General features: G+C 43.7%; 1 protein-coding gene across 1 annotated transcript in view; it reads left to right on the top strand.

Moving 5' to 3' along the window:
- The first annotated feature begins 2,471 nt into the window (after positions 1–2,471).
- The window catches only part of ofcc1 (orofacial cleft 1 candidate 1), a 289,619-nt gene continuing 272,822 nt past the window's right edge, over positions 2,472–19,268 (top strand). Inside the window, exons 1-3 of the mRNA XM_068032686.1 lie at positions 2,472–2,610; positions 11,978–12,140; positions 15,215–15,294. Of these exons, the coding sequence (XP_067888787.1) occupies positions 15,268–15,294 (27 nt within the window). The 5' untranslated portion in view covers positions 2,472–2,610; positions 11,978–12,140; positions 15,215–15,267. The remainder of the gene's footprint in view (positions 2,611–11,977; positions 12,141–15,214; positions 15,295–19,268) is intronic.

Below are 19,268 nucleotides of genomic sequence, written 5' to 3'. Positions count from 1 at the left end.
GAGTGACAGGCTCTTCCACAGGTTCTGCAGAAAAATTTGATTGTCGGGGCTGTTACACAGTTGGCTCTCCCCTTGCGCTTTTGTCTTTTTCCCTAATTTTGTAATAAAAACAGAAAGTGCTGGAAATACTCAGCAGATCTGGCAGCATCTGTGGAGAGTGAAGGAGAGTTAACGTTTCAGGTCTGTGACCTTTCATCAGAACCTAGTTTTGTATTCAATTCCCCTCGCAATAAATGATAACATTCTATTAACTTTCCAAATTACTTGCTGTACCTGCATACTAACCTTTTGCTATTCATGCACTAGGACACCCAGATCCCTCTGCATCTCAGAGCTCTACAATCTCTCACCATGTAGATAATATGCTTCTTTTTTATTCTTCCTGTCAAAATGGACAATTTCACATTTTCCCATATTATACTCCATTTGCCAGTTCTTTGCCCACTCATTTAACCTATCTATATCCTTTTGTAGCCTCCTATGTCCTCTTCGCAACTTACGTTCCTACCTATCTTTGTGTCATCAGAAAGTTTAGCAACCATACCTTTGGTCCCTTCATCCAAGTCATTTATATAAACTATAAAAAGTTAAGGCCCCAACACTGATCCCTGCAGCACACCACTCATTACATCTTGCCAATCAAAAAATGACCCATTTATGCCTACTCTCTGTTTCTTAGCCAATCTTCTATCCATGCCAATATGTTACACCCTACACCCTAAGCTTTTATTTTCCGCAATAACCTTTGATGTGGCACCTTATCAAATGCCTTCTGGAAATCTAAGTATTGTGCATCCACCAGTCCCCCTTTATCCGCAGCACATGTTCTTCTTCAAAGAACTCCAATAAATTGGTTAAACATGATTTCCCTTTCACAAACCGTGTTGACTCTGCCTGATTACCTTGAACTTTTCTAAGTTCCCTGCTATAATGTCTTTAATAATAGCTTCTAACATTTTCCTTGTGTCAGATGTTAAGCTAACTGGCCTGTAGTTTTCTGCTTTCTGTCTCCCTCCCTTTTTGAATAAAGGAGTTACATTGGCTATTTTCCAATCTAATGGAACCTTCCCCGAATCTAGGGAATTTTGGAAAATTAAAACCAATGCATCAACTATCTCACGAGCCACTTCTTTTAAGATTCAGCCTGGCATTAATGGCAAATGTAGTCATTGCACTTGCTGATCTCCCAGGTGAGCTTTCTTTTAACTTCTTCAACTCAACTATGAAATATTTGGAATAAAAACAAAAAGTGCTGGAAATACTCTGCAGGTCTGGCAGCATCTGTGGAGAGAGAAGCACAGTTAACGTTTCAGGTCAGACCTTTCATCAGAACTGGCAAAGATTAGAAACCTATTAGGTTTTAAGGAAATAAAGCAGGGGTGGGGCAAAACAGAGCAAAATATTTGGTTTGCCTTGAACGCCAGCCTCTTTTGATTTGGCACTTCTGACCTCAATGTTGAGTTCAAATGCAGTGGCGCAGTGGTTAGCACTGCAGCCTCACAGCTCCAGCAACCCAGGTTCAGTTCTGGGTACTGCCTGTGTAGAGTTTGTAAGTTCTCCCTGTGACTGTGTGGGTTTCCTCCCACATGCCAAAGACTTGTGGGTTGATAGATAAATTGGCCAAGTAAAGAAATTGCCCCTAGTGTAGGTAGGTGGTAGGAGAATTGAGGGAAGGTGGGGATGTGAGAGGGAAAATGGGATTAATGTAGGATTAGTATAAATGGGTGGCTGATGGTTGGCATGGACTTGGGCTGAAGGGCCTAATTCAGTGCTGTATCTCTCTATGACTTCAAATGATAGCCACTGCTCCCATTTTCTTGAACAGCTGCTGCTAGTGATGAATCCGCTATTGCCATTTATACCTCCTCTGGACCTGTCTTTTGTTTCTTTACTTGCCCCATTACCACCTGCTTTTGCCTTGCACCATTATCGCACTTGTCATTTAATCTCTCCTGCATTCCACTTTACCACAGATCTTTTGTTTTCTCCTCCCACCCCCCCTTTACGCTGGCTCTGTACTTGCTTATAAATCTCTTAAACTGTTCCAGTTCTGATGAAGGGCCATTGACCTGAAATATTAACTCAGTTTCACTCTCCACAGATGCTGCCTGACCTGCTGAGTGTTGCCAGCATTTTCTGTTTGCATTTCAGATTTACAGCATCCGCAGTAAGTTGACAAAAATAAACATATTGGGTTGCAACTTCAGCAAGCTGCCAGCCTTCCAGCAACACGTTCTTCCTAGTTAATCCATTGATCTTAAAAAGGACACTAAAGAGTGAGCTGCCTTTGCATTGGTACTGAATGTTTTCTCTCTTTCACCTGTCAGACGAGACTGGTGCAAAGTCTGTTAACAGGAGCTTCTGGCTGCAAGGGGGACGTGGCGTCACAGTTACCAGGGTGTCCAGAGCAACAAAGCCGGCGTGAGGAGTCCGGCCAAGCGTTCGGGATCGTGGAGACTACCCAGTGCTTCTCTCACCCAGGTAAAGCGGGTTCATCTCAGCATTGCTGCACCATTCAACATCTTGCAAGCGTCTAACTTACTGTTGATTCAATAGATCTGGAGGAAAGAGGTGGTGAAATATATCGTTCACCACAAAAAGGGGGCCCTTGTAAGTGACCGCTATTTAATCATTTAACATGCAATGTTTAATCATGCTTCAGTTCAAACTTTCGTGTTCATTGTCGAGACGATGTACAGATACTAAACTCAAGAACTGCTTCACATTGGACGTATATTATGTGGACTGCAGAAGATTAAGAATTATTTGCCAGGTCTGGGTCTAGGCACGAGGCTGGGGAACAACATCGAGAAGCTACTGTAGATTGACGAAGGGGCAAAAGCTTTTGTACCTCACCCTTCGCCACTCTAAATTAATTGAGCAATTTGTGTGCATTATTTATTTGGGTCGCATTTTAACAGCTCCCGCAATTGTTTTTATTGCTGCTTTCAGTTTGGAGCATGTTTGATTGACTCTTTAAAAATAGGACTGAAAGGGCAGCAGAAAAATAAGTACTTTACACATGAGATGAGAAGCTTTCCGTAATTTTCATGCCACAACAGCTTTGCACAGCTCGTTTTTCTACCATTGAAAAAAATTCACGCGCGTCTATTGCTTATATAATAACGTCAGTAATTTAGTGTTTGACATCACTTTTAGCTTTTTTTTAGAGATTATTGAATGTATTTCCCTGCTACATTGGAAGAAAATGGTACTTTCCCCTGTGTTTATGCAAAACCCAATTCAGTTCAGTGTCAGAACAAATGACCCTAATATCAGAATATTTAAATTCAGTTAGGAATCTGTGCCCTTAAAGAGAGTACTGCTATAAACAAAGTGCAATTGTTAGTAACAAGCAAAATTAATAGATAGTTTGACACAAAAAATTGCACTGTCGGTGGATTATTTCATGTAATGTTATAACAAACATTCAAAAAACTGTTTGCTTTTCTTTCTAAAAGGCAAAAGGTGTGGTCTGGCCTCTTGCGTATCCCCAATTTTCATTGTCCTACCATTGACAGCCATGCCTTCAGCTGCTGAGACCCTAAACTCTGGAATTCCCTCCCTAAGCCTCTCCGCCTCTTTACCTCTCAACCTCTCCCTCCTTTAAGATGCTCCTTGAAACCTACCTCTTTGACCAAGCTTTTGGTCACCGAATATCTCCTGTGGTTTGATGCTAAATTTTGTTTGATAACGACACTGTGAAGCTGCTTGGGACATTTTACTATCGTAAAGGCATTGTTACAACCAGGTGAGAAAGGTGTCTCGAGGTCCATCTCAGCCTTCACCTGGTCTTACTGTAACAGGGTTTAATTTTAAACACACTGTTTTTAGCTCCCCCTTGGTGAATCCTTGTTCACTGCTTTCCAATTATAAGGCAAAGAAACCAGCACAAACAGGTTTTCTTTGGTTTAAAGAAAATAAGGTTGAAATGTATTAAACTTGAACTTAAACTCTCATTCGGTTGATGTCTATGGATACATGACGTACCCATGCTAGCATGCATACGTGATACATGCAACTAGAGACAGAAAAGAGCAGAAGAAATAAAGTGGAAAAGTTTGAGGCAATATCTGAAGAGTTTTTGTTACGGGTTCTTCGAGCTCACTGTCCTTGATTGTAGGTAGATCTTGCTTTTTGTTGGGGCCCAGTATTCTTCTTAAACCTTGTTCACAGTAGGAGACTTTTCTGTCTTGGGGGTTCATGTGTCTTCAGTGGATTCAGAGGCTTGTGAGAAAGAGATGGGAGCAGACAGGAGAGAACTTCTCAGTCCAGGAGCAAACAGTCTTTCTGAGTTCAAACTGTTTGTACAATTCCGAAAAACCCAGGTTGCCAAGCAGGCTAGTCATGTGACTAACTGGTCTGACCACATCTTGGATTATATCACCTTACCAGTCTCTGGAATGCTCCTCATGCACACAATACCTGGTGATCAAGGTCCATTGTGGGTTGAATGTGTCAGGGAATGGTCCTTTGTTCTTGCAATCACTGTGTGTTAATATGCAAATGTCTTTTCCAGCCACGGCTGATCTGTTTAATAAATCATTTCTTCACTCCAGTAAGTTTAAAATCAGTGTTCATGGCAAAGTTAATGTGCCTCATTCTTGGCAGGTGGGGGCCTCGCATGACAGCACTATATAAATGCATATTGTTCTCGAGAAATTTAAAATAGTATATTAGTTCATTTGAATGTCAGGTATATTAAGGATATTTAAATGGGACAAATATTTAAAAGGGTGCATTAAACTAGAATGTTAAGATACAGCAAATTGTGAAATATTTTTAAAGTTGTATAAAATTAGTAAACAGGGGCAAGAGAGGCCAAGGAGAACATGATGCAAAGACAGCAACCATGAGTAGCAATGCAGTTGTGATTATACAAATGGTCAGATCAGAGCGTTAACGTGTGATGTGGTGATAGGCTTGTTGTGAACTTTTCTGGTTCAATAGAGTATCCTGAAAGTGTACATATGATGAAGTGTCAGAGGTTAAGTCTCAGATGCTAAGCTTGAGCACCAGCTGGCTACAGTCTGGAGCATAGGGGAGGAGGCAAGGTTGTTTTTAGAAACTTATGACCCAGTAGCACACTCGCCTCTGAGTCCGAAGGTTGTGGGTTCAAGTTCCACTCCAGAGACTTGAGCACAAAATCTAGACTGACACACCCAGTGAAATACCAAGCAAGTTTTGCTGAGATGCCGTATTTAAGATGGGCATTAAAGCGAGGCCCATTCAGGTGGATGTAAAAGATCCCATGGCACTATTGGGAGAAGAGCAGGGGAATTAACCCTAGTGTCCTGGCCAATACGTTTCCCTCAACCAACATCAACTGAAACAGATTATCTGGTTTTTATCACAGTGCTGTTTTTGGGAGCTTGACAAGTTTCCTACATTGCAACAGTGCCTACATTTCCGAACATACTTTGTTGGCTGCAAAGTGACTTGGGACCTCCTGAGGTTTTGACAGGTGTCATATAAATACAAGTCTTTTCTTTTCATCTCCTGGACAGAATTGGATAATGAAGCAGAGAGAGGGCAGAGTGAGAAAGAGGAATCAAGAATTGCTCGTACAAGAACCTGTTGGAATCCTGCACTTTTTTCCAGCTGGTGGACAATATTTGACATCTATGATGGTTGACAATGTCTGTGATCCTTGGGTAGAAAGTGAAAAATGCAGAAGCAAAGGCAAATGGTAGTTATAAGGAATTCAGTGATCTGGAACTATAGAAAGTCTGTTTTGCTAGCTGTGGCTGGCAGTTCTGAATGTCCTGTTGCCTTGTAGCTGCCTGTGCGAGGGACATAATGGAGCTGATGCAAAACAATTGAAATGGGAGAGAAGACAGCTCAGGCAAGAGCCAATGACATAGGAAAGAGTAGGATGATGGCCTCCTGTTTATTTGTTGGGTTAAAGTTGAAAAGATTAGACTTTCAGGCAACAATCTCGGAATTACAATATCATTCACTGGGCTCGGAAGGGTGAAACAGATGCAGCACTCCTGAAGGGCACTGCTTGGGAATTGTGGGCCTAGAGTCCCTGATTTTCCATCTGTTAATTTAAATGGATGAAAAAAATCACAGGCAGTAGGGTGCAATTTTCTGTATTACTGTAAGTACTGCTACTTGCCAGGAGCACTTGATTCAGGAACTAGATCTTTGGGAATTTGGGTGTTCACCCAAGCCAAGCACTGCACCGCACCCCCCACCCCCAATGAAGTTCTATCCATTTCATCCCCTATATAAGCCATTCTTGATACTCCTGGGGCTGACTTGTGAAGCATTTCCAATTTACTGGGACATGTTTCTCAATCTTGATGCAACTGTTCCAACGTGCTGGTGAAAAGTAGCTTTATTTTACAAAGCAGTGGCTAATCTAAAATGACAACAAAAATTTGCATGAATGCCGAGCCAAAGAAGGAGATATTAGCAGGGGTGTCCTTTCTGAGTACCATCTGTTATCAAGTCATGGATCAGCCAGAATTGCCTGCAGTTTGGTATTGATAAGACTGAAGTCATCCGATTCAGCTGCTGTTTGAAATCCAGCACCATAGCCCCAATTCCACACGTCCTCTGCTTTTCTGGATGCTCACTCAACCTCAGCTCAATAGTTTGTAACCTTGGTAACTAACTCGATGTTGGGCTTAGCTTTAGACCGCAAATCTCATCCATCACAGACTGCTTCCTTCCACCTCTGAAATGCCACCCATCTCTGTCCGCCTCCCCGTCACCCACCACCTCTGAAATCCTCGCTCATAAATTTGCCGCCTTGATTCTTGACTATTCCGATGTCCTCCTTGCTGGCCTCCTAACCTCCACCCTACTTAAACTCCATCACATCCAGAACTCTGCTACTGCTTGCTATCCCACTGTGAGTCCCACGCACCTGTCACCCTGATCTTTGCTGACCTCTATTAGCTAACTGTCCATCAGCGCATCAACTTCAAAATCTTCGTTCGCATTTGAAATTCTCTCCATGGTTTCATTCTGCCTTGCCTTGATCCTCATTAAAACCCAGCCATGACCTACTGTCTCGGCTTCGACCTCCCTTTCCTCTCCAAAGTTCTTGACTATATTGGTGTCTCACAAATCCTTGCCCACATTTCCTGCAACTCAATGTTTGAATATATTCAATCAGTTTTCCAGTACTGTCATAGCACCAAAATGGCCCAAACCAAAGCCACAAATGATGTTCCTCCGTAACTGGGGTATATTTTCCCTCCTTGACTGCTCTGCAACCTTTTGACATGGTTTACTACACTGTCCTCCTACAACGCCTCTCCTTCATTGTCCAGCTCAGTGGGATTGCCCTCATTTTGGTTTCACTCTTACCTATCCAATCATAGCTGGAGCATCTCCAGCAGTGACATCTCATACTGCACTGCACTGTCGCAGTGAGAATCCCCCACAGAGTGTTCTTGGACTCCGTTGGCCCCTTGCCTCAGCCGAACATTCCGCTCAGACATTGTTGATCTTGCAAAAGCATGCTACAGTGTGAGGATAAATTAGAAGGAGCTCTACTCTGGACATTCTGCACAGGGCCTGGAAATGTTTTATGCTGATACTTGGTGATGAATGTGGAAAAGTATTCTTTATGAACAAATAATTTACTGGAATTGTGCGCACCGCTGGTCAGGCAAGCATATATTGCCCATCTTGAGTCAACCTTGAGAAATGGTGATGGGCCTTCTTCTTGAACTCCTGCAGTCTGTTTGGATAAGGTGCTTCCACAAGCTGTTAGTTAGGGAGTCCCAGGATTTTGGCCCGGTGATAAGGAAGGAGCTATCAAAGAATTAAGCTTGGCTTTCATTGGAGAACAAGCAAATTGCGAGGCGATACAATCTAGATCTGAAAGACATAGATGAAGTAGATGTAAGCAGATTATTTAATGTAAACTGTGGCCCACATCTAAAGAGTAGAAAATAATCCTCAATTAAGATTAGATATGAGAAGATTTTTTTCCTCAAGAGAGTAGTGGATTTGTAAAGAGCACTCCTACGGATAGCAAGATAACTATCTGGATAAGACCAGTATTGTAAGTTATAAAGACAACAATAATCGAATACTTTATGAAAACATTATACTTCCTGTGTTGTTAAAAACATCTGATCAATGTTATGATGTCAGATTGAAGAACTGTGCTTGATTTTCACCTCATTATCTGCAGGCAACAAAGGTATAAAAAAATCATAGATATTATCATCTTGTAAATTGTATCTCGAGTTCTTTACCTTATACAAGCGATTAAGTGAATCAGCATGCACCACAGTTATGCAAACAGGATTGATAAAACTCAAAAACAGGCAATGTTGGAAATACTCAGCAGGTCAGGCTGTGGCAGGAGAAACAGGATTAACGGCTGGAATTTTACCAGGTTTTTGGTGATGGACTGGGAGACAGGAAAGCTCGCAAAATGGCACAGGAAGGCATTGGGAGGGATGCCCAATGTCTTCCCGTTGCCATGCCATTTTGCCAGTGGTGGGAAAGGTGGCAGATGTGCTGCCCACCGGGAGCCCAACTGAGCCACTTAAGTGACCAATTAAGGGCCACTTCCTGCCTGCATGGGCATTTTGCTTGCATTGGAGGGTGGGGGGGGGGGTGGGATTGGAGCCACCGCGTGGGGAGACCGCCCAGTGAAACCTGGCAGCCACCCAGTGGACTCCTGGGGGTGGGGTCTTCCTTTAAGGGGCACTCCATGGCCCACAGAGGGGACCCCCGATGGCCATGGCCACCCTCGCGGCAATGGCAACCACTATGTCCCGCCCCACCAATTGCTAGGGCCTGCCTGCCAGGCCTTAGCTACCCCCAAACCCAGTTATCCTTCTTCGAGGGAGCCACTGCTCCCTGGCCACTGCTTGCAGTAGCACTGCTGAGATTGATGATCTGCTTGCCCTGTGGTTGGGCTGGCAGCTCTTGGGAGCTGGCACTATCCTTAATCGGATGGCAGCCCTGGTGGCAGCCACTTAATTGGGTACCACTCTCAAAATGTGGCCCCAGGTCCTGCCACCTGCCCAAGCAGGATCGCACCTCATTTTTGGCCCCAGCGGTGGGGCCTACATAAAATTAAGGCAAATGTTTCAGGTCGGTGAACTTTTTCCACAACGGGAAATCAGTAAGATGTTCCATACATTCCTATGTTCTTGTCACATGTATTGCAGTCTACTTCATTTTTGCGTATACTCATTTACACACGCAGATTAAAAATAGCTCCCTTATAATTTGTATGGGAAGTCTGTTCTGTGAAAGTATAACATCTCATTCCACTGTAGCTTTTCAATCCATAATGCACACTTAAAAAGAACATGATGGCTCTTTTACACCTTTATAAATGCTAATCTGTTGAACTGACTCATTTAGATGAACAATTAACACCTCATTATTCAGTGTCTGCCAGAGTATTGCAATTTTAATTGTTATACTCTCGTGTTTATGTTACGAAATTGCTTTAAATTGAAGTGGCTTTGCAGTATGCTGGGGTTCCTGGTGTTGTGGAATTAAAGGACTGACTATGGTTCTTGCACTTGTGGGGAGCATGTCGAGCATAGGAGTGGGGATTGAGCCCGTAAATTCTTTGATTTTGGGTAAGTGAAATTTGTCTGTGCGAGGGTGGAATGTGTTAGGTGAACAAAAATTTATATATATTCTGGCCTCTTGCGCACTCCCCAATTTTCATCGCTTCACCCTGGGTGGCTGTGCCTTCAGCTGCAAAGGAGCATTTCCTCCTGAGGCATCTCTCCTTCTTTTTCTTGCTTTCAGATGCTCCTTAAAGCCTACGTCTTTGACCTGTCCTATATGATTCGGTGCCAAATTAAGTTTGATAATGCTGCTGTGAAGCTTCTTGGTGCTAATTTTATTCTCTCATGGCATGTGGGCATCACTGGCAAGGCCAGCATTTATTGCCTATCCCTAATTGCCCTTGGTGGTGAGTCAGTGTAGGTATGCCCACAGTGCTGTTAGTAAGGGAGTTCCAGGTTTTTGACCCAGTGCTAAAGGCATGATATAAATGCAAACCAACCCTTAACCCCACTGTCCTTGCAAACTACTGCTGCATCTCCAACCGCCCTTTCCTCTCCAAAGTCCTTGAATGTGTTGCCGCCTCCCACGTTCATACCTATCTTTCCTGAAACTCCATTTTTGAATCCCTCCAATCAGGCTTCCATCCTTGCCACAGTATGTGACTGACAAAGGTAAAGTATCTCTCCTTCTACTTCTCAACCTGCCTGTAACCTTTGACCTGGTTGATTGCACCATCCTCCTCCAACACCTCTCCGCTATAGTCCTGCTGGGTGGAACTGCTTACCCCTCGTTCCATTTTCATCTATCTAATCAGAGCCAGAGTATCACTTGCAATGGCTTCTCTTGCCACTCCTGAACTGTTACCTCTGGTGGCCCCCAAGGATCTATCCTTGGCCCCTCCTATTTCTCATCTACATGTTGCCCCTCGGTGATGTCATCCGAAAGCACAGTGGTAGTTTTCACATTACACTGACAACATCCAGCTCTACCTCACCACCACTTCTCGCGACTTCTCCACTGTTGCTAAATTGTCAGATTGCTTGTCTGACATCCAGTAATTTTCTCCAATCAAATATTGCAAAGACTAAAGCCACCCATCCCTCTCCCTGGCAACTGCCTGAGACTAAATCAGTCTGTTCACAACCTTGGTGTCATATTTGACCCTTAGATGAGCTTCCGACCACGTATCCGCTCCACCACTAAGATCGCCTATTTCCATGTCCCTAACATCGCCCGACTTCACCCCTGTCTCAGCTCATCTGCTGCTGAAACCCTCATCCATGCCTTCATTCCCTCTAGGCTTGACTATTCCAATGCACTCCTGGACAGCCTCCCATATTCTACTCTCCGGAAACTTGAGGTCATCCAAATCTGCTGCCTGTGTCCTTACTGTACCAAGTCCTGTTCCCCTATCACCCCTGTGCTCGCTGACCTACATTGCCTCCCAATCAAGCAATGTCTTCATTTAAAAATTCTCCTCCTTGTTTTCAAATCCCTCCATGGCCTTGCCCCTCCCTACCTCTGTAAACTCTTCCAGCCTCCTCCGAGATATCTGTACTCATCTAATTCTGGCCTCTTGCGCTTCCCCAGTTTTAGTCGCTCCACCATTGGCAGCCATGCCTTCAGCTGCCTGGGCCCTATTCTTTGGAATTCCCTCCCTAAACCTCTCCAACTCTCTACTTCTCTTCTTTTCAGATGCTCCTTAAAACCTACCTCTTTGGCCAAGCTTTTGGCCATCTGCTCTAATATTTCCTCATGTGGCTCGGTGCCTAATTTTACTTTATAACCTTCCTGTGAAATGCCTTGGAAGGCTTTGTTACTTTAAAGGTGCTAGATAACTATAAGTTGTTGTTATATAGATTTCTCCGTTTTTGATTTGGATAGTGAGGGGTTTGTGCGGCATGCTGCTGAACAAAATAACTGTTGCAATTTTGCAGATCTGGCTTTAATTCTGGCAGCTGGGTGCCCCCCGATGGTTGGGAAACCTTGGCAAGGACAGAGCACAATTTTAGATGTGTACCGGTGGGCCCACTCACTCAACCTGCCTGTAGCCAGAAATAAAACAGCTGCAGCCAGTAGCCATTTCCAGAGATAACAAGCAGAAGCATTTCTTCAGGTAGGGTCTTGGCACCGCAAAGGTAGCAACATTGCCTCATTTATCTTCTGACACTGTTGCCAAAGTCAGGGCCGCCGTTGGTCGCACTGCTAGAAGATAAATGCAACATAAGCTCTTTATGGAACCCTAGACGGTAGTAATAATGTAAAGTGGCAGCGTTCTAGATTTTTCTTTCGCAGCTGCTCGAGTGCCTTTCGCAGATGGCTGAGTTATTGCCAGGAACAAAATTGGCATTGTGCTAAAGACATGCGCCCGATGACGTCAGAGAGAGACACGTGTGAAGTTGGAATGTGTGCCTTATGTTAATATGTATGGTAAGCAGTCAACACTCCTTGGACTATTTATTCAATGTAGGAGGACCCCTGGAGGAGGGAGCTGCGACTTCATCCTGACGACAGAAAGGTGCCTCGGCGAGTTGTATGGCATCAGAGGTTGTGGAGCAGGCAAATGCCAGAAGTTTTGCACCCATTGGCTGCAATGCTGGAAGAAATTCAATGATCTCACTGGAGCTGCTAAGGTAAGACTCTCACTCACATGTCCCTCACTCTCTCTCCTTAGTCCTTCACAATCTGTAGCCCCGGCATTCTGAATCATTCCCTGTCCCCTTCTCATCACTCTCCCTCAATCACGGCAGCACAATTCACTCAACTTCCTCTGTTGCTATTGACACACTCTGTACTTGCTGCTGTCCTCACAATCACTCCTCTCACTTCCGCACTCCTGTGCCATCTTTCATGCACTATTTCGCGCTGACAGCCATTGACCAGCCCGCCCACTAACACACTCCCTTGCAGGACAAGTTGGAATACAACATTCGGAAACACAGATGGACAGCAGTATGGTGACCATTCCTTTATGCCCTCTCCCCTTTGGAAAGGGATGCCATGGATATTGTGGTCACAGGCACATCAGCAGCATTGCAGCTAGCAAGACTGGAGGCCACACTTGTTTGACTGTCTTTTCCTCTTTTATTCTCTCACTGAAATCTCTCCCTATACACACTCTGCAAAGTGGTCCTGCTTTAAACTCACACTCTTCTCTCATAACCGTCAACCCTCGTTGCTCATATCCCTTTCCAGGTTAAAGCAGAAATAGAGGGCCAGCTTGGATCAGAGGAAGAGGAGGACAGCCTTCAAGAGCACTGTCCCGTCACTCAACCTTATGCTCAAAAGTTGACACCCAGCTTGGTATAGAGGTTTAGGTAGAGGGTGTACACTGGATGATTCACCCAGTACAAGAGCGCAGAAGCAAGTGCAGGATGGAAGCAGGTTGCAGGAACCAACTTGCCCTCTACATTTTCTGCAGAAGGCACAGGTGCTGACTTCCAGAGCCTAGCCTAGAGAAGAAGACTGATGGCTGTACATGACAAACTATTCAGTTCACTGGACTGCCTACACACAATGTTGGGCAGCATTGAGGAGTCCAACTCTAACCTGTGTGGGATATTTCAGAAGGGCATAAAGGCAATGCAGTCAACCATGGAATATGAATACAGGAGCCAGAATGCTGGTCACAGCTACAGTGGAAGCTCAGAGTGCCTTGGTTCTAGGCTTCAGCATTTCCTCTGACTTTCAAAGCTTGAAGGCAACTATGAGTGGAGGCTTCCAAAGCATCACCTTGCTTTTGGACTTTGCACACAGCCAGCTCCCACAAACAGCAATGTGACAATGATCAGATAATCTGTTTTTGTGATGTTGGTTGAGGGATAAATTTTGGCCAGGACACCGGGGAGAACTCTTCTTCAAATAGTGCCATGGGATCTTTTACATTCACCTGACAGGGCAGTGTGGGCCTCAGTTTAATGTCTCGCCCAAAAGACAGCGCTTCCGACATTGCAGCACACCCGCCATACTGCACTGGGAGCGTCAACCTGGATTATGTGCTCAAGTGTCTGGAGTGGGAAATGAACCCACTGAGTCAGTGGTGAGACTGTTACCAATTGAGCTGACACTTCAGGGATATTCCTTGTCCCCAGGCAGCCAACCTGATAAGTGGTGGGATGGAATTGAGGCCTGGCATAGGCCAAAGGCATCGTAACATCTACCAAGAAACAGGGCACAGTCCTGCATTCCCCACTGCCTGTGGTCACACATGAGCTACATATTCAGAGTGGGAGCCCTACCTGACGATAAATACTCCAGGGCATTGATACAGAGCTCACGTGGTAATGTGTGTGTGCAGTCAAATATTCCTTGGACTTCTGAGAGGCCAACAATTCATAGGAAGGTGGAGATGGTTTGATCCCAGACTTTTCTCCTGTTGCTTGGCAGAGTCCATAGGGAAGATAATGAAAATTTCCCCTCTTGTTGAACAGTGCATCTTTTTCCTGCCTTATGCAAACAGACTGATGTTACAGATGTTACCCGTGGCAGCCTGGAATGAGCCTGAGGGATAGACATTAAGGGCCACAATTGCCATAACAGCCACAGGCAGTGCTGGGCACGCCTTTGCTACTAGGCTCCAGCTGTTTCTTGCAACAGGTGACATAGCTCAGTCACAACCTTTGTGGTGAAGCGGAGGCACTGATTGAATAGCTCATTGCTGCTCGAGATGTACTGAGGGATCTTTATTATACCGTGATTGCCTGTCCCTTTTTTTTCACATTGCCACAAGTGAAACTGAATTTTCAGGAAATGCATGGCTAGAAACCACGTATTCTTGTAATTTTAATTAGCAGTGAAAAATGGACATTTTGCCTGTTTTTTTTGAACAGAAGGGGAAAATCTTGGCCCAGGAATCGGAATACCTTTTTATTTTGTTAGATCCTGAGCCTAGGATTATTGAGGCAAACTGTTACAAAGACTGAAATCAGCTCACTCAATATAGACTAGGGATAGATCCTAGGAACGTCCTGGTATAGCTGAATACCATATAATGTGATGCATGTTCTCACATTGTATATCTGTGTAGTTTTGGGAGTGAACTTGACATAGCTTTTCTTGCAGAACATATACTTGCCTGTTGTAATTTTGAAATTTTCACAGGGAATGCTGCTGGATGCTACATTGAAAAGAAATACTTGCATTTATATAGCACCTTTCATGACCTCGTGACATCCCAAATGCTTTACAACCAAGGAAGTGCTTTTTGAAGTAAGTCACAGCTGCAATGTATGAAAAGCGCAGCCAATTGTCATACAGTGAGGTCCGCCAAACAGCAATGAGGCAATGACCAGACTATCTGTTTTTAGCTGATGGTTGAGGAATAAACGTTGGCAGTTTTACGATGGCTTTGGTTTAACATCTCATCTGAAAGTTGGCACTTCCGGCAGTGCAGCCACCTCCTCAGTACTTCAGTGGAGTGTTAGCCTCGATTTTGGTCCCAGATTAAATGCAAGTCTTTATCAGAAGATGGAAATTGAGCACAGAGAGAAATCAAACCAGCATTCTAAACTGTCAGAACACGCCATGTTGCTGCTTCACCTTTGCTTCTTGTTTTTCTTACTTCCAGATAAGAAATACAGCATTGATGGGATAGTTAGTGGGCCGATGTAACTTTGTGAAAAGGGCATAGGAGTTTGAGAGAACGGTGAAAATGAGAGTGCAATCTTAATTCTTGTAAATGTGGCTTGGTTTCTTTCTGATTCAATAGGTAGGCTTTCTGCGATCTGGAGAGTAAACGGTTGTAATATAATCGACTTAAGGATGGAAGAAGAAAAGAAGTATGAGCAGGTAGGTCCAGTGATCAGTGACCCTGTGGCTGAGTGGTCCTTTCCTGTGCACCTTTGGTAGTAATGGCAATAGCCCAATGTGAAGCTGTGTTATTAAAGGTAAAAACAATATATTGGCTCTTGATACTGTAAATTAGAAATGACTGTTTGCAACTCTAGCCTTTGAAAGTGGAATGCACCTGTATCAAATTCCTCTCTGTAATTTTAATGGAGGCCTTAATCTCCTTACTATTTAAACAATTTAGTTGCTGATTAATAGTGTTGACTTGGGAGAAAGTACATTTTAGAAGTATGTAAAAATATATTGTTATCTGTGATAGTTAAATTTTTGGTCTGATAGATTTTTGGTCTCGCAGGAAATAAAGAGATATGGGGAGCGGGCAGGAAAGTGGAATTGAAACCCAGGATCAGATATGATCGTATTGAATGGCGGAGCAGGCTCGATGGGCCATTTGGTCTACTTCTGCTCCTACTTCTTATGTTCTTATTAAGAATATTTAATACTATATAAAGGCACTTGTTTAATTAAAAGGTTGCTACCTTTGCTCATTCTGACTCTGCTTTGAAAACTCCTCTGCTGTGATGGCTTGTTAATAACCGTGGGACCACTGTGGATGCTCTATCTGTCACACTGTGTTTATTAATCTTAAGTTTCATTTTTTAATTTTTTGCTAAAAACAACAGTTTAAAATTAGTCGTGTCAAATGTGATTGACGCCACAATACCATTGGATGTATCATCCCACTGCACTATATTTGTAACCAGGAAAATGCTCTCACACGAATCTCCCCCCAGTTAGGCAAGTAGAAATTTGATTGCTGGGCGACTGCAGTAGCTCTTTTTTATGTATAAATACTTAATTCCAAGAATACTAGAAGTCAGAAATATGTTCATTTTTCAAATTGTCCTTCATAAGATTCAGCATAATGGACATTAGCTTGAAGAATGCATTTCAATACAAATACAGTTTCAAAGCTAAGCATTTTGTTGGTCGGCACAGACTCGGTGGGCCGAAGGGCCTGTTTCAGTGCTGTATGACTATGACTATGACTATTTATTTGAATAGTCAAAGTAGTTTGCTCATGTCAGAATTAGCATATTAATTACCCAGTGTACATTTTGACAGTTCTAAATTAAATGCAGTCCAAAAGCAATAGAGAACATTTTAACAGTTGGAAATTGACATCTCTCTTTTTGAATAAACATAAAGGAAAAAAAAGTTTATCCATATTTTAAAAATTTAGGTTTATCCAGTGTCAATCTGTGTCTGCATGTCTGGTTGTCCATTTTGTGCAGTTTGATTGGCTCATGACAGGTATGTGACTTCAAGTTGGCCAGTCAGGAGGCTCTGAAGCATTTTCCAATCATTAAAATTGAAGGACAGAGAAATCTTGTGGAGTGCACAGTCCTTCGAGATTTGTGCTACTGCAGTACAAAGCTCTTCACCAGGATATAGAATTCGTAAACTCTACCCTTATGTGTAGGATCATGGAACCTACAGCACAAAGGACGTCATTCAGCATGTTGTGCCTGTGCTGGCTCTTTGCTTTTTGTCTGTAACTCTCTATAAGTTCCTCATGCTCAAGTACCTATCCAACTCCCTCTTACACCTATTCATGGAATAAACTTCCACCACCTTTTCAGTGTGTTCCAGATCTCGACAACTCTCAGTGAAAGAATTTCTCCTTATCTCCCCTCTAGACCTTTTGCCAATGATTTTGATTTTCTTACCTCTGGTTATTGACCCACTCGCCAGAGGGAATAGTTTTTCCCTCTCTACTCCATCAAACCCTCTCAGCAGCTTGAAAACCTCAATGAAGTCACCTCTTAACTGTCTCAATCCAATGAGAACAGCCTTAACATTTCCAACCTCTCCTCAAAACTGAAGTCCCCCCATCCCTGGTAACATCCTGGGAAACCCCCTCTGTACCCTTTCTATTTGCAAATTCCATTAGTTAGAGTTGGATTTCGAGACAAGACTACAGTGTATTTGTGTATTTTTATAACCTGGATGTAGTATTCAGGCTGAAACACTTTCTCTTTGGTCTCAATGGGGGCAGGGCAGGGATTTTAACTGGGATTCCAGTAGGCGGGGGAGAGCTAAACCCATACGACATCGTCAGTTTGATGCCCAGGGTGTTTTACCTCCTGGGCCATTTTTCCATTCTGTTGATCAAATGCCCACCTGAAAGAGGTGGGGGAAGGTAGCTTCAGGCAGGCTAAAATCACGGGACCTAAGATTGCCTACCAACACCAAGTTACGTCATGGGGGGAGGAGATGGAAGTCGTGGGGGGGGGGGGGGGTCTGGGGCACTCCTGCTTTCTGATTTGACCACCTCTTCTCTATCAGCTTTCACCGAGGAGGGTGCCCATGGCAAACACTCCGCTCAGTAGGCCGATAGGGAGTTCCATGGCCTCATTAACTAACATTTCTGTACAGGTAGCACTGGGGTGCAGTTGCACAGCTTTTCCAATAAGTTTCAGACACAAATTTTGCCTCTGTGTCCTCTGGCTACCATTTACTCATATCTATTCAGCATACATCTTAACATTTTCTATTTGCTCCCTCTTCTTCCTTCTCTTCTCAGTAGCTTCCTAACTTCCTCCCCCCCCTCCTCCTCACTTACTCCTTCCTTCTCCCCTTGCTTGATTTGCCCATTTTTGCATTTTGTATTTACTTCTTCTCCTACTTTCCTGTCTACTTGCTTGCTAAGGGGCATGCTGAAGATGTCAAGTGAGGTCGCCATTTTAACAAGAATCTTCAGATCACCCAGACCTGCTATTGTTTTTCAATTTTGCGGCCCTCCCCCCCAGTGCTAGCCCCAGCCATTGGGCACTGAGGCTGCCCTGGGAACATTCAGATGGCCTAGGGCAGGTGATGGGGTGAACTAGAGTTCGCTGGTCCTGTAAAGCGTCCAGGCAGCAGTGAGATTCAGCCTGAAGAGCTCACTAAACAATGCTGGAGACAAGATGAGGAGTGAAACAGAGCCTCTTTTAGAATATTAATAAGCTCTCATGTTCATTGTGGATATTCAGTGTTGTGGTTTGATCACTGCTCTTCCCTTGCATGATTAATCCACCATAGTGTGGTTGGTGCCCAGCAGTGCAGGGCTTGTGTGGCTAGCTGAATGTAAAACTGCCGGGACTCATTAAAAATGGGTCTTTCGACAGCAAGTCCTGGCCATTGTACATTTTGCTACAGTAGTTACGCAAAACCAATGCTTCTGGGGACGACTGGCCTCGCATGTGTCACGCACAATACAGAAGCAGCATAAAGGGCACATTGTATGAGGCGTGTTTATATTTTTTTTTTACCTCTGCACTTGGATTGGATCTGTACAAGTGTGACATGGAAAGGTTCGGGGAGTAGCAAGTAAGGAAAGACTTCGACCAGTTCTGCTACATATATGTGCTTCAAACCTTTGATCTTGTTCATTTCAAGTAGCACAGTAACTGGGTTGAAGCAGTGCTAATTGTTGTCATTGACCTGGTAGAACAGTATTCACACTCTGAGACATGCATTCATGGGTACATTTTTGTGTGTGAGTATTGTGCAATTGTTATCCTGGCATGCCATGATGATTATGGAAATATTCCATCTCCAAATTGCAATCCTTTCATAAATCCCACAATACATGTCTTTTCCATTTATTCTAACAATCCTGTATCACTAACACTGAATCACATACGCGTTAAAAATCTGAACCTTCTGTGGTTTCTCTCATACTGAGCAGGTTGACTATTGCAACAGCACATCATCAGTAGAGTACAACTAACCTGCTTCACAGCTGTCTAAACCTAACTCACATTCTCTATTATTGGATGAACTATCAAATCTTGGTGAATTCTGTTTCCCAATGATAGGAAGAGCTGGCATTGAAGGGCCAAAAAAGCCGCATTGCTATGAACACTTTAGAAACCCATCTAAAGATAAAATTAACTTTATCATGCCACATCATATGTCATTGTACTGTG

The sequence above is a fragment of the Heterodontus francisci genome, chromosome 5, assembly GCF_036365525.1.
Source record: "Heterodontus francisci isolate sHetFra1 chromosome 5, sHetFra1.hap1, whole genome shotgun sequence".
Lineage (NCBI taxonomy): Eukaryota > Metazoa > Chordata > Chondrichthyes > Heterodontiformes > Heterodontidae > Heterodontus > Heterodontus francisci.
Note: the sequence above shows the minus strand (reverse complement) of the source record. Positions and strands in the feature narration are given on the sequence as shown.